Here is a 16276-nt window from a genome sequence, read left to right on the forward strand (position 1 = left end):
GTTTAATATTTGTGACCTGTATGACCGTGCGAAAGCCTCGAAGGACTCAACATGTATCTGCAGTTTTTGATGCTGCAGCTGCTTTTCTGAGACGGGACTGTGGAAATGTGAGGAAACATTTCTCCTGAATTCTCTTTGGAAATAAGAAAACAACTTATTTGACTTTTATCATTTCACTTCTGAAATCAGTTTATTTGTTGTCTTTGTGATTTTTTTCAGTTTGACAGATTTTCAGTTGAGACCTCGTTTGAAAATGTTTTAATATAAATATCAGTTATTGAAATGTGAAGTTTAAACTAAAGCAGTTGTGGAAAGTAAGTAATGCACTTCGAGCTACTTGTACTTGAGTATTCATATTTTATGCCTCAATACTTGTAAATCTAGATTTTACTCTACACTTATTTACTTCAGTTATGTTCAATAAGATCTGTTATCTATTTCTAAGATATGATCCATTGATATAGATTAAACCACCAGTTAGGTTTTTTTCAGGGTCAAAGTAACATGAAATGGTCTTTTTTGCCCTGGACTTCACCTCTCAGGTCGTCCCACCTGGATGTTGAACTCAGTCGAGCCAGAGAGAGTGCAGACAGTATTCAGGACTGAAGGAAACATCTGGACCTGAGCAAAGTTTATAAGGTAAGAAGTCACAGTGATATTCTTTAAAAAATGAAAAGAGAAGAACTGGACTTCAGACAAACGAATGGCAGTAAGACAACTTTGCTAATTTATTTTAGACTCAAGTACGACACATCTGAAGTATCAGGTCACAAAACAAACTGAGTGCAGCTTTACACAGTGTAAAAAAACGTGATCTATTGCACCAAGAGTCGTTGCTGAGTTTGACTGTGCATGCAAGATTACAGTTTATCTCACACACACAAACACACACACATAGATAGGAGTGCAGCCACGCCCTGTTGGTCAAACTGAAGAGGATGAGCTGTGTTGCCAGATTGGGTGATTTTAGGTCACATTGTGCAGAATAAAATGGGGTTGGGCTGCTTTTCTAAATAAATTAAAGATGTATTCATAAATTGTATCTATTAGTTTTGTAAACGCATCCAGTAATTCAGCACAACCTCCTTCTGTATGGTATATTTTATTGAAAGGCCACTCTGTAGTTTTGAAGAAGAAATTCAAACTCAGAATTTTTAATATTTACAATATTAATGAGTTAATAATACAAAATGTTTCATCAGTGAATAAACCAGCTGTTGTCAGAGAAAAATAAGGTCCCAGAACACTGTTTGAACACACACACACACGTCTGCTCAGAGCGTTGCATCAAATAAAAAGGCTGAGAAGGAAAATAATGAAACCAAAAGATGAAAGTGATGATGGACCGTCAGCTACATGAAGAGCGTCCATTAACAGACGAGGGACAGACAGATCTTATTGAATTGTCCACTTCACTACATCTTGGAGACAAATATTTAACTTTTTACTCACAACATTAATTTGATAACTTTACATCAGAGCCGAATGAGTGCATATTTAGTTTAACATTTTTTATCAACAATCAGATTATCTTTTTAAAAAAGACAATATCAGATCTGATAATTGGCCAGACCCACACAAAGTGTTCAATCATATAATACATGTAAAATTTACTTTAACTCACACATTCAATGTGTGTCAAAGTAATATTTGAACACAATATCTTAACTTTTACTCAAGTATTACTTTAGAGTACTTTTTACAACACTGCACTTCTTCTGTTATTTAATTATTATGTCATATTTACCAAATGTGATGAACCACAGTACTGTTGCTGCTGTGTATGAATTCATATGTGTTGTTTATTATAGAAAATATTTGTGTGTCATCAATTTGGGGGGATTTTGAGCAATTATGGGACTGGAAACCCTCAGAACATCAACCCGACCTGGCAACAAAGAGTGAAAGTGAAAGTAAAAACGTTGTTTACCAACATCAGGCACCTGTTGCTCATGCGTCAGTGTTGCAGGCTCGAGTCCAGCTGATGGGTAAGTTAACGGACTTCACTTTAAGAGACTAATAGAAGATTATTTTAACAGAACATGTAGAATAAAACCAGATCTGAGTTCAGGTCTTTCATATGTTCAGGGAAACAGTTTAGATCCGGAGGGAGACTCGACAGACACAAAGATTTGACTGTAACAAGAAATAAGTTGTAGGTGGTTTCTGCAGTAAAGAGGTTTATTTCATATTCACTTCTTCTTAATATTTATTTAAAGCTTTATAAATGATATTCAGACGCTAACATCAATGTATTTCTTTGCAGTTCTTCTGCATAATTTGCACTTTTGTGTAACATGTTTTGTTGTTGAATCGATTTTCCCTCCAACTTTTTTCAAAAAGCTTTTTGTTGACAAATGCTTAATATTGCACGTGACACCTAGACGACAGCTGTTCTGTCTTTTTGTTATATTAACATATGTTTTCGTATATTTTCAAGTTACTGTGGTGAAGTGTGAAACCACAGACAGGCCCGACCAGAGATCTTATCTTCAGTCAACAACTGCAAATATCTGAGGACATCATTCAGGTATACACCGCCATCTGGCGGCCATATTAAAGAAGTACATGGGTGGAGTCCAAATTTAATGTCTGTGTAATTTGACAGTTCAAACATTTTATATTTGATATGACCAGTTTATAATGAAGGTTGTCATTCATTGACAGTGATATGAAAACTTTCTGCATTTTTTAAATCGTAGTAAAGCTCGGTGTAGTCTGAAGTGTCCTTGGTCTCTATCTCATAGATTTACTGAGGGCTTGAAGATGAGTGGATCAGCATCTTCGACTGACGGCTTTAAGTCTGCGAAGGCCGACGGCTCCAAAGACGATCCACCAGTCTTTGAAACTAATCCTCCATGTGCACAAACAAGGTGAGAGATGTTGTTTAAAATCAAATCATACAATAAGGAGGACATTGGAGGAGTCTTAAAACTTGCATTTCTTTTTCTTAATTTAAAAGAAGTTAAAAGATGATTTAAGAATAAGTGCCCTGGTTGAGGTTTTCACAACAGTTTGTGACACACAGCCTGTGCGTTGTAAACAAACCAGCCAACAGTTATATTTGCCAGGCATTTTAATGGGAATATTAGTGGAATATTAATTTTAATTTGCCATGTAGCCTAAGCCCTGTCACTGACCTTTTTTGTAGACTTGCTGAAGATCTGAAGATGAGTGGATGTGGATCTGAGAGAGGATCAGCGTCTTCAACAATCAGCTTCAAGTCTGCAAAGAGTGACCGCTCCAAAGGCCATGTCCCATTCTTCAGCAGTGAACCCAAACTTTTACAAACAAGGTAAGAGCTTTACTCCCTGACTGAATGAAACTGATCGCTGTTTTTTTTTTTGACTCATTTAATCTCAACCTGCTGTATATCACATAATTTGTGATACCAGTATCAGGCAATTATTAGGTTTCAGCATAAAACAACTTGGTTAGGCTTTGGAAAACATGTTTTGTTGGCTTTAAATACATGTTTTGGTCACTACAAACCCAGCAGGAGATAGTTGAATTCAACCTAATATCTGAGTAGAACTGAGCATTTCATCAAAATATACTCTAAAGCACAATATGGCCGAGTGCAATATTGAAATTACAGGAGCTACAATTTATTGATGACGGTCAAATGTGTCACAACTTGTAATTATAAACGGAGCATTGTGGTGTTTCCAAGATGCCCGGCCCATAAATCATATTTTCCTGGTGTAAGCTTGTTTGGGACTAATCCTAGAAAAATCACTTCTCCATCATTTTTATTATTAGAAGTATTTTTTTCTGCCTGTGAAAATAAATTGTGAATCATATCGCAATATCTGTCAAAATAATGTTGTTTTTCACAACATTCAGCCCTGTCACTGACCTTTTTTGTAGACTCGATGAAGATCTGAAGATGAGTGAATGTGGATCTGAGAGAGGATCAGCATCTTCAACAATCAGCTTCAAGTCTGCAAAGAGTGACCATCCTTCTGTCTTTGGAAATAAACCCAAATCCACAAGAAAAAGGTTAGATTACCATTATTGTCTGTTTGTATTCTTAAACTTAGTGGAATATTAATTTTCATTCGCCATGTAAACAGCTCAGTAGAAACATTGTCTTTTTTGTAATAAGGGAAAAAACCAAAATATTGTGTGCATGTAAACGTAGCCCACTCAGTCACTGACCTTTTTCATAGACTCTTTGAAGACCTGAAGATGAGTGAATGTGGATCTGAGAGAGGATCAGCGTCTTCAACAATCAGCTTCAAGTCTGCAAAGAGTGACCGCTCCAAAGAATTTCCTCCAGTCTTCAGCAGTGAACCCAAACGTTCACGAACAAGGTAAGAGCTTTACTCCCTGATGAATGAGGCTGATAGATGTTTGTTTGACTCATTTAATCTCAACCTGCTGTATATTACATAATTTGTTATACCAGTATCAGGCATGATGATGCTAACTACCACATCAAGCGGAAGATGGGAACATCCCCTCCCAAATAATTTCAGTGTGCTTATTTTGTTATTTGGTACTTTTGGGGCAAAAGCCCACCTTTCAAAGAAAGCAGATTGTCATCAGCGTATGGGTTGATATGATGAAAAGTATCAGGAAGTCATAGATTTTAATCGATGACTGCATTATATTCGCTAATAACTAACGTGAATTAGAAACATTCATGACATTTTCTTGATGTAGATGATGTGATCAGCAGATGCACAAAAAGCAATTAAAGAACAGGTTGATTTCAGAGATGGACAATCTGGCGGTTGTAGATTGGAATCGATCTTAAAGGCCTCCAGAATCTACTTTTCAGGCGAATCATGGATTCCTCTCATAGGGTCCTTTTCATTTTTTTCCAAACTTCAAATAATCGCATTGACAAGCCAATCCATGCTATGTGAACAAGCCAAAAGAGCGATGTATCCAACTAGATCTGCTGATTGGATGGGTGACTTCACCTGGCTCCTGGATGACATCCTAAAAACAATGCAATGTTGTGTTTTAATAGTGCAAAAGCAGAAAATCATTTTTAAGTCTGGGCTACATTTAGAAATTACAAACTTGCTCCATGCCACAGTGGGTTAATAAGGACAGGGTTTAAATCCCATCTGGATCTTCATTGGGTCAGACTGTTTGAAAACCACAACCATATTTACTCATCATGCACATTGTGACATAGCAAGCTCTATGATGGCAGGTGTGGTTAATCATCCAAACTGTCAAGGGTAATAAGATCTAATGCAATTAGATGATCAGTAAAAAGTACATGAAGAACAATATATCGGAACATCAAACAAACATGATATAAATAAATGTTAAATTAAATCAAATCCATGATCTCATAAATCAAGATCCAAAAATTACATGAATTTACAGATAAATTGAAGTTGGATAAGCGAGAGAGAGTAGAAATCTTAAAATCATGTGCAGAAATGGGCTTCCATTGGATTAAAAAGTTTTCTGGATGCAATAGGTAGAATATTTAAATCGAAAGGGACAACAAAAACTCATTTTTGGATACTGCTTGTACTAAAATATGGACTAAGATATGGATACTTACTTTTTCAGTGACCAGAATACATCAAGCATGCAGCAGAACCAGGACACCCTGAAGGTAGGCAGTGATTTAAAAATCCACTTATCTTCATAAATGACAAATTTTGTTCATCATGACAGTTTCTGCAAGTCACAGAGGTTCACAAAGTAGTGAAAAGGTCACACAAATAGTTAAAAGTAGGAAACTATGAGCAGATTTATTGATCCATTTTAAACGATAGCACAATGGTACAGGTATACATGACATTGTAAAGCAGATTTTGACTCAGTACAGACATCTCACTAACTCTTTAGTGGTTTTGCATAATAATTATAGTGTCATTACAGTAAAATTGAAATTGTACAAAATATAACAGCTAATACTGTATGATGTAGACCTACACCTGAGGGAATAGGATGCTGATATTTTGATTAAACATTTTCATGATTTTTGTCAGGAGTTTGAATCCAAAGCCATGGCTTTAGTTAAGAAAGCTCTGAAAACCCATAAGAAGGTCCTTTCTGCAAAACACAAAGAATTGCTTGAAGAAGACAAGCAGGAGGACGTACTCGATGATCAACTGGTGGAGATTGATGAAAAAACTAAAGAAGCAGCTCTGAAGATTGCCCTCCATATCTTGACGTCCATGAATGAGGATGAACATGCTCATACTCTTGAGCAAAGTAAGAGACTGCATGTTACTTTATGAGTTTGTGTGTGTTAGGAGACGTAACTAAGTCTGACTACATATATTCAGTGAATGTTACACGTCAAGTTTCTTACCAATTTGACAATTTCTTAGGGGTCAATGAAGATTAATTGATTAGGTGAAATTTTGACATTAGCATTAGGGATGCACGATATAGATTATTTTCAACCAAATACCATAGCCAATAATTAGCAATAACTGATTGTAACCAATAACTGATAAAAAACGTTTATTGTTCGTTTATGTATTTGTGTGTTAAAAAGTAAAAAATATAGTATGTGTACCTCAGGTAAAAAAGCTGTAGTGAGTTAAGATCTAAGAGTTTTAGTTAAGAGTTGAGCTCTAACATCTATGTGACGTCACTACAACCCACAAAACCAAAGAACTGTTCTGACTCTTCAAATATTCATTTATTTTCTCTAGTAAAATACATTGAAAAACGTCAAACATACTTTTGCTTTTATATAGCACTTTATTCTTTTAAAATAAGTGCTTTGACATAATCAAATGAGACCCGTCAATAATATTAATTAAAGCAGCCACATCATACCGGGCAGGTAGGGACACGACACAAAGCAGCAGCGGCTCGGGAGAGAATGCCTGGGCTCCAAATTTACTATTAACTGGTGAAATTCTTGGTCTTCAACTGCAATAAATTCTTTGCTTTTGTATGTAATTGCTTTGGCCTTTGGGTTATCTTTAGAAAACTTCCTGCAGTTTTCAAACACCTGTTGAATAGGCACTCGTGTAGGCAGTGGAGCACTCATCTTTTTTAGTATTTTTGTTTTTTTTAGTGTGTGTTGTCTTCCTCTGAAACTTAAAAAAAAATCCATATGGGCAACAACTTCCTTGAGTCGCTAGCGTGCTGTAGCTCTTCTTGTCTTCTCTGTGTTAGTGGTGGATAGCAAACCAACTTTTAAAAGGCAAAGTGCCACCCTGCTATATTGGGGGAATAATAATAATGAATTATAATTACAATCTCCTGTTATCTGGCGGATAAATTGTCGTGCATCCCTTATTAGCACGTTAGCATGCAAGAAGCTCAAGTGAGCCAACTTGTAGCTCAAGCAGATCAATGTTGAGGCAAGTGCAAAAAAACATAGAGTTAAATTCAAGTCAAGTCTCGCAATGTAATGAGCATTTCAACCTCATCAGAATTTATGGGAAGGATACCAAGAGGGATAAGCACATGACAAATTGTATTTGTTGATGTTACACATTTCTGTCCTGTTAGGTCACTATGGAGAAATTTTCATGTACCAGAAGAAACTAAGATCTTTCCTGAAGAGTAAAAATGAATGCATATTTGAAGTAACTACACAGCAGTGGCCTGTGCCTCTTAAAAAGATTTATACAAAGCTCTACCTGATTGATGGGGACAGTGGAGAGGTCAACAGAGAACATGAAGTGAGACAAATTGAGACAGCGTTCAATAGACGCAAGTCTTCGGTAACTCAGATGGTAAAGTGTGAGGACATCTTCAAGCCCTTACCCAACCAACAAGGCAAACCAATCAGAACGGTGCTCACCAAGGGGATAGCAGGCATCGGCAAAACTGTGTCGGTACAGAAGTTCATGCTGGACTGGTCAGAGGAGAAGACCAATCAAGACATTCAGCTCCTGTTTTCACTTCCTTTTAGGGAGCTGAATTTGATCAAAAATGAAAGAAGAAGTTTGATGGAGCTCCTGTACGACTTCTCTCCAGGCCTGAAAGAATCTCAAATCATAGAACTGAAGAAGTGCAAAGTCCTGTTTGTACTGGACGGTCTCGATGAGTGCAGACTCCCTCTGGATTTCAAGGGAAACGAGAGCTGCTGTGATGCTACACAGTCGGCCTCAGTGGACATGCTGCTGACAAACCTCATTGCAGGAAACTTGTTACCAGAAGCAAAACTGTGGATAACTACCCGACCTGCTGCAGCCAGCTGCATCCCTCGACAGTATGTGGATCGGATGACCGAGATACGAGGCTTCAACAAGCTACAGAAGGAGGAGTACTTCAACAAGAAAATTGAGGATGAAACCTTAGCCAAGAGAGTAATCGCAAACATAAAGTCTGCAAGAAGTCTCTACATCATGTGCCATGTACCAGTGTTTTGCTGGATTTCCTCTATCGTCCTGGGAGAAATGTGTGCCAAAGCAGCAGGAGGAAAAATGCCAAAGACTTTGACTCAGATGTACATCCACTTTCTGTCACATCAGACCGCTCGGAAGAAAGCCAAGTACTGTGAAGATCAACAACTGGACTCCCAGGAGAATTACAAGGTGATTATGTCACTTGGGAAGTTGGCCTTCCAACAGCTGGAGAAAGGCAACCTGATCTTTTACGAGGAAGATCTTAGAGACTGTGAAATTGATGTCAAACAAGCGTCTGTCTACTCAGGAGTGTTCACGCAAGTCTTTAGGGAAGAGTGCTGTATGCAGCATAAAGTCTTCTGCTTTGTGCATCTGTCCGTCCAAGAGTTTCTTGCAGCTTTGTACGTCCATGTGATGTACACGGTCAAAGGTGTGAACCTGTTGATGGAGGAACCTAAACAGATGGTCCAAACTAAGTCTGTATTTGACTTGCACAAAGCTGCAGTGGACAGAGCCTTACAAAGTGAAAACGGCCACCTGGATCTCTTCCTGCGTTTCCTCCTCGGACTCTCTCTGGAGTCCAGTCAGGATCTGCTCAGAGGCCTGAAGATTCAGGTAGAAACCGGCAACACACAAAGTCACTTGGAAACCATCGAGTACATCAAGAAGGTAGTAAATCAGTCTCAACATCCAGAGAAGTACATCAATCTCTTTCACTGTCTGAACGAGTTGAACGACCACTCTCTGTTGGAGGAGATCCATAGTGACTTGGACTCAGACCGAGACTTGGTGATGGACGACCGCTCTGCAGCTCAGTGGGCAGCTCTGGTCTTTGTTTTGCTGACCTCACCGGAGAAACCAGAGGAGATCCACCTCAAGAAATACTCCAGAACAAAGGAAGGCCTTCTCAGGCTCCTACCAGCCATCAAAGCATCCAGATCAGCAAAGCAAGTGTCTCAGATCATTTTCATTAAGAATTATCAGTTGAACCTGTCCACCACAGATTTTTAATTACAAGTTAACTTTGTCTTTCTGTTTATCAGGTTGAATGATTGTAATCTCACTGAAGACTGCGGTGAGGTGCTGGCCTCCACTCTCAGCTCGAGCTCTAATGAGCTGACTCATTTAAACTTAAGTGACAACAGCTTACAAGACTCAGGAATCGAGCGTCTCTGCCTCGGACTCCAGAGCCCAAACTGCAGACTGAAGACATTGAGGTGAGACGATACTGAAGCTGATGATAATGTGACTAAACAAAACATCTGGAAACAGCCCCATGTCTAAGGCTCAGCCCTTGAATCTTCCCACCACCATGTTTCACTGTTGGTTTGAAACACTGTGGTATCATTCTCTCTCCTGTTCGTCTCCTCATATACACCCCTCTGTTACTGACACTAATGTCAAGCTTGGATTCATCAGTAAACAGACTTTTTCATCATCCACTGTGAAATTCTGGTATGTCTCAGCCCACCTCAAGTGTTTGTCCTTGTTTTCCTCCTGAGAAGTGGTTTAGAAACTGCTCCTCATCCTACATTACACTACTAGAAAGCCTTTTGACAGGATGACTGCTGATTGGAGTCTCGTGTTGTTTATTTAGCAAAGTTTGCATCTGTGCTTCTATCTCTAGGGAACTGAGACTTTGATTTACTTCCTGAATCCTCAAAATTTTAGATTTTTTTTCCAGGTTTAGCGACAATATTCAAGATTTCAGTGTGGTCTTGGACTTTCAGACCCCACAGCATTATCACATTTTTTCAAACGCCACTGTGTCACTGTGTATCACTACTTAAAAGACCAGACAATATAATACAATCATAAAAAAAAGCCTGCAAATTCAGTGCAGCCAACAAGTTCCTTATCATATTTTTGAGGTGTGAATTAGCTTTGTGGTATTTCTAGTAGTATGTCTGATGAAACAAAAAGACGGAGGTTAGGCTTGTGCTTTGCTTTGTGATCAATAAGATATAACCAAAAGATACCGAGGCACCAGACTCTACTGAACGTTATATTTCATTTATTATTATTATTATTATTATGCTGTTTGTCCTTTCAGGCTGAACCGATGCGGACTCACCCAGAGAGGCTGTGAGAAACTGGCTTCAGTCCTGAGCTGTTCCACATCACATCTTAGGGAGCTGGACTTGAGTGACAACGACATTGAGGACTCAGGAGTGCAGCTGCTCTCCACTGGACTGGGAAATGTGTGCTGTAAACTGGAAACTCTGAGGTATCACTCAGAGAAGATTATTAATCCTTGTTTAGTATTTTTTAAGCGTATCAACTGACAGTTAAAGATTAATGCTGTCACTCTGTCACAGGTTGTCCTTCTGTAACATCACAGAGAAAGGTTGTGTCTCTTTGGCCTCAGCGGTGAAGTCCAACCCATCGTACCTGAGCGAGCTGGACCTGAGTTACAATCACCTCCGAGAGTCAGGAGTGAAGCTCATCTCTGAAGCTCTGGAGGAAGGACGATGTGAATTAACTAAACTTAGGTAAAGAACACAGTCTAATGTTGTTTTTGTTTTGTGTCTTTACTGCTGGGACATTATCCAGGTTGATGTGTTTCTATCTGCCCCACAGAGTCGACCACAATGCAGAACACTGGTTTAAACCAGGACTACGACGACGTAAGTTGTGAATTTTTGTGCAAAAGTCAGTCATTGATGAGTAGAAACCTTTCTGATGATGTTTGGAAACTGAAAATGAACTTTCTGATTGTGGTTGTAGACATTTTGAACTGCACAAGCAGATGTCAAGGTGAAGAACAGCACAACACAACGTGCAGCTTCTTTTTCTAAAACCGAGATTTTTATATATCAGACATCTCATTTTGCATTATTCGTTCATCTTTTCAAACACTTCTTTGTTTAACTCTTTGATTCGAGCCTTTTGACCATCGAGACGTTAATCTTTGAGATGTCCAACAAAAGGAGTTTTATCAGCTGCAGACCAGTTCTGTTTTGTGATTGCAAAACCTGAACCAACATCCCCTGATGTTAGCTCACCATGGAGCAAACATGCGCATAAAGAATACATTTATTTCAACCAGAAAGAAGCAGATTAAGTGTTTACAGGGTTATTAGGAGCAAATATTTTTCTATTGACATGGGGCTGCATATCACCAGAGTCATCAGCTAGTTAGCTTAATAAGCTGTGCAGCTTGTGGTCTGAACTGTGAGCTTGGAGCACAGAGGAAGGACCAGTGTTCACACTGCACAGGAGATTTGGACCTGGCCAGACGAGGCTAGCTGGTTAGCCAGCTAACTTAAGTGGCTATCTCTGCAACGCAATGTCAAAACTGTTACTTTTTCACATTATAATGGTAATTTTAGTTCATCTTTGAATACTTTCATGTAACATTCTCACATACTGCACCTTAAAAGGTTTACACCAGCCCTCTCGATCTGACTTAAAATTCAAACTGATCACTCTGTTCTGAGTGAAGTGGTTACATGAGGCATTTTTATCCTGATTATTAGTGGAGTATTAGGGTCCATGTAAACGCAGCTACTGTTAACCTGATCTAGTTTGAGGTTTCCTGAGATAAGGACACCCACCAGCCATAAAGGAGCAGCTATAATCTATGGCTGAGTTGTATAAATTGTCGTTAAAGATGTCTAACTCCTTGACTTCTTCCTTAAACCAGATGCATGTGAGCTAACAATGGATCCTAACACTGCTCACAAACTCCTCACCCTTTCCGATGACCAACAGAAAGTTCTCCAGGGTGCTGAGGAGCAGCCGTACCCTGATCTCCCTGAAAGGTTTGACTACTGGCCCCAAGTCCTGTCCCAGCAGGGCCTGCAGGGCCGCTGTTACTGGGAGATGGAGTGGGAAGGAAAATGGGTCGGGATCGGAGTGACCTACGCCAGCATCAGACGCAAAGGGCCAGAAAACGACTGTGTGATGGGATACAATGGAGTATCTTGGAGTCTGCACTGCTCTGGGAATGGCTACCGCGCGTATCACAACTTCGAGAGCATCATCATCAGTGTCACTCCGGGTGATTCTCGTAGACTGGCGGTGTATCTGGACTGGCAGGCCGGCATCCTGTCCTTCTACAGAGTTTCTTCTGGAAGGTCGCTCACACACCTGCACACCTTTGTCACCACGTTCACTGAGGCTCTCTACCCAATATTCAGGGTGTGGGGAAAGGACTCCTCATTGAAGCTGTGTCAGCTGGAATAACTTGGCAAAAAAAGGACTGAATCAAGGATATATATTTGTATTTAAAGGGCTCTATGTAGCAATTTTCATGTATTAATCACTTTTTTAGTGGCCGTGTGAGCAGATTGTAACGGGACATGAAATGAGACCTTCTCTGTCCTTGTCTATAGGAGCCTGTGGATGATTTGTTGAAGTGGTTTAATTTTGTTGGACTGTTGGATTTCTTTGTGAAGGACTCGGGTCGTATTTCGAAATTGTTGAGTTGCTTAGATTGTGTACATAGTCAATTTCTTTCGTCTGTCTCTTTTAAGTGTGTTTATTGTTAGTATTTCTGACCTTGTCGTGCTGTAGATCCCAGGTCGGCATCGAGATTTTATTTTGAAGAGCCGCTTCTGGGAAGCCGCTGAAATGTGTCGAGGCACAGCTGGTGAAAACACGAGCGTTGTGAGGCTGTGTCAGTTGGAATAACTTGGCAAAGAAAGCACTGAATCAAGGATCCATGCAATTTATCGAGTGATGATTCGTAACAAAGTAAACTGTTGCAATAACTTGTAGGTATGTTTATCTCTCACTGACAATATAAAGTCAGTATATTTGTATTTAAAGGGGTCTATGTAGCTGTTTTCATGTATTAATCACTTTTTTAGCGGCCGTGTGAGCAGATTGTAACGGGACATGAAATGAGACCTTCCCCGTCTCTGTCTATACGAGCCTGTGGATGATTTGTTGAAGTGGTTTAATTTTGCTGGACTGTTGGATTTCTTTGTGAAGGACTCGGGTCAGATTTTGATCGACCGTCCAAAGGATGTGACGTTATTTACGTTCTCAAGTGCCTCGTCTCACTGCTCCACTGACGTTACCCCCTTGACTCCACTGGGCTCGTCTCTGCGTCCGTTTGACACAGTCCTACCTTATTAATAACAACACTTTCACTGAAGTTAGATAGGAGATCTCATTCAGCTGTTAAAGAAGGCGCTCGAGTTGACCCAAAACTAGCAGTTAGTTTGGCTCTGAGTCATTTATGACAATTAAATTCCCAGTAAAGTTTCCTGTTTCATTGTACTGATGTCCTTAAAGACATTCAAGCTCATTGTTATATGCCGTCCATTACACGTGTTTGAAAACCACATTTATATTGTTTATATTATGTTCATATGTATGAATGTAATATATAATATGTAACAACTTTTAGAAACTTCTTCCTCGTGTCCTCTGGTCGTGTCTCTCTTGAACTTTTAGCTAAACTGCCCCCTATGACTCCTGGAGGTTCTGCTCCGTTGGTCCATATCCGTAAACTTCAGAAAACGTGCAGAAACACGGACAGAAGGCTCGTCTGTATCTGTTTCTAGCTCTGAGGATAAATTAATTTTTATCCAAACTCACCGCAGGGACTAGATTATCAAGAGAAAAGTGCCTCCTCTCTGATAGTGAGCTAACTGCTTCTGGTTTGTATGCATTTATATGTTACATGTTACATAATGTAGGTTTAACACATATATAGATAAACATACACATATTTGACTATATTTTTGAGTTTTGGGCTGTCGGTCAGACAAAACAAGAGTCTGAAAGAATTGACTTGGGCTCAAAAACTGAGGGGAAGATTTTCTCTCAAGCACTTTCTGACATTGTAGAGATCAAGCAATTAATAGAGAAAATAATCAGCAGATTAATTGATAATCAAAACAATTGTTAGTTGCATGTAAAATACAGATTTTACTTAAAGTTATGTTTAGAGAACTCTATTTCATTCAGCATTGCTTACGTCCATATTTACTTCTTTCTGTATCTGCTGCTTTTCTCTTGTTACATCAAAATAAACTGAATATCTTTTGAACACCTCACTTTAGTTTAGTTTAGTTTATTATTCTTTTGGGAAATTATTTTTGTGACTGTAAAAGAAAACAATACAACAGTTACAGTCAAATATACACATTGACCCTGAAGGTGCCACATCATCACCAACAATAAACAACATAAATATTTGTACTCTTTGGGAAACTGTGAAGAACTTTTTTTCTTTTTTATGTTTTGTAGATGAAATTATTAGTTGCTTGCAGTGACACAAAGAAAATGATGGTTAGTTGCTGTCTCCTCTACCTGCACGACCCTTGACCCTGAAAATAGTCACAAAAAATCTAATTGTCTGCCAATCCTTGATACTGTGATTTCACTGGACATTTAAAACTCAAAGAATTACTGGATACTCGTATAAAAACATACTGAAATCTGCAGCCAACACTGTGATTGAGAAAAATATGCACATCCTGCTGTTCCCCAGCAGAGGTCGCCTCATTCCCCTGTTGCACACTAAGGAAGTAACACACAAAGTGAACAGGAAAGAGGAAGTCACAACAGAAGGGCAGAGAACATAAACAGACATGTAGACTGAGGGGTGGAGTTAGTAGATGTTATCTGAATAAAGGAGACCTCTACAGAGTCGCTTATTTTCTTACAGATCACCATTTAATCTGCTGATGCTTAAGAAGGTGGACTCACCACTGCATCCACATTCTGTCAAGAGACAACGCGGACAGTGACGGCTGGAAACTCACTTGTTGATAGACACCCTTTGACCAAATGTTCCACCACGGCCTACACCCTGGTGGCTTTGCTTGTTTAGCAGAGTGGATATTTTAAGACCCCAAACCACAAGTTAGTAGAGCTGCATAGCCTCATTTCCACCTCTGACCTGATATCTGTGCAACACCTGATGCTGTGCAAACATTCTCTCTGCCTCTTGTACAGTTTTATGGTAATCCGTAAACATATTCAGCCATGTTCTTGTTCACAGTAGAGCGTGCATATCCTAACAAAGACCAAAGGGCTGCTCAACACCAAGAACGAGAACTATAACAATAACTATATATAGAACGTTTAAAAAAACAGCAGCCGTAGTGAGGAACGATATCGTTCAGATCACGTTCAGAGTAATTAGATGATGACAGAAACACTGACAGCCAATCAGAATACACCAAAATCACGTTTTCCTATGAAATAATGTTGCAGGAGTGATTATGATGTTGGTTTCTAACTGTAGCCGACCTCTTTTATGTCAGCTAACTGAAGACATTCAGGAAACACTTTTTAGATGGTTTAATCTAAGAACTCAGTCTTAGATATTTATACAACATATTAAACGCTGATGTAACGTACGTGAGCTTGCAAAATACTAAATACTGAGACATACTGCCGACAGTCTTTGTTGCTGATCGGGTCTCTGAGGTTTGTCTTGATGTCCTTTAAGGATAATTGATGTTGGCTCAAACAAAATATGAATAAAATCTGTCTACAAAAGAAAAAGCAACTCTTCATCTTTGAAGATTTTCAGAGAACCATATTCTTCTTGAAGAGACATCTGAATGTGACCCGTTGGGCTCTGGGAACCTGTGATGTGGATCATTATAGATCAAATGATTAATTGAGAGAATAATCAGTAAACTGATATAAATATATAGAATGAAAATAATCAGTATTTTCACCTGTTTTATCTCTTAAAGGGGACAGAAGTTTTGTTCCAGTGGAGAAGATTTTATCCATATTACCAGTCCTGATGTTGACTGTGTGAAATACTGCTGTTAAATACAGATGGGAGGATAAAAATGTCACAATCCTGATGATGATGATTTATTGTCTTTTTCGCCCTGGATTTCACCTCTCAGGTCGTCCCACATGAATGTTGAACTCAGTCGAGCCGGAGAGTGTGCAGACAGTATTCAGGACTGAAGGAAAAATCTGGACCTGAGCAAAGTTTATAGGGTAAGAAGTCAGTGATATTCTTGAAAGAATGAAAAGAGAAGAACTGGACTTCAGAC

At 39.1% G+C, this 16276-nt stretch overlaps 1 protein-coding gene across 5 annotated transcripts in view; it reads left to right on the top strand.

Moving 5' to 3' along the window:
- The first annotated feature begins 1913 nt into the window (after positions 1–1913).
- LOC141011617 (NLR family CARD domain-containing protein 3-like) overlaps positions 1914–16276 on the top strand; it is a 30526-nt gene continuing 16163 nt past the window's right edge. Inside the window, exons 1-14 of one of the 5 annotated variants that reach the window (XM_073484817.1) lie at positions 1914–1988; positions 2441–2530; positions 2748–2873; positions 3152–3295; positions 3871–4002; positions 4173–4316; positions 5542–5587; positions 5967–6192; positions 7453–9241; positions 9338–9511; positions 10348–10521; positions 10613–10786; positions 10875–10921; positions 11941–14305. In XM_073484817.1, coding sequence (XP_073340918.1) covers positions 2767–2873; positions 3152–3295; positions 3871–4002; positions 4173–4316; positions 5542–5587; positions 5967–6192; positions 7453–9241; positions 9338–9511; positions 10348–10521; positions 10613–10786; positions 10875–10921; positions 11941–12482 — 3699 coding nt within the window. In that variant the 5' untranslated portion in view covers positions 1914–1988; positions 2441–2530; positions 2748–2766 and the 3' untranslated portion in view covers positions 12483–14305. Of the gene's footprint in view, positions 1989–2440; positions 2531–2747; positions 2874–3151; positions 3296–3870; positions 4003–4172; positions 4317–5541; positions 5588–5966; positions 6193–7452; positions 9242–9337; positions 9512–10347; positions 10522–10612; positions 10787–10874; positions 10922–11940; positions 14306–16276 lie in introns of those variants that run through there. The other 4 variants (XM_073484824.1, XM_073484818.1, XM_073484819.1 and 1 more) reach the window with 4 other exon arrangements.

This window comes from Pagrus major, chromosome 17, assembly GCF_040436345.1.
Source record: "Pagrus major chromosome 17, Pma_NU_1.0".
NCBI lineage: Eukaryota > Metazoa > Chordata > Actinopteri > Spariformes > Sparidae > Pagrus > Pagrus major.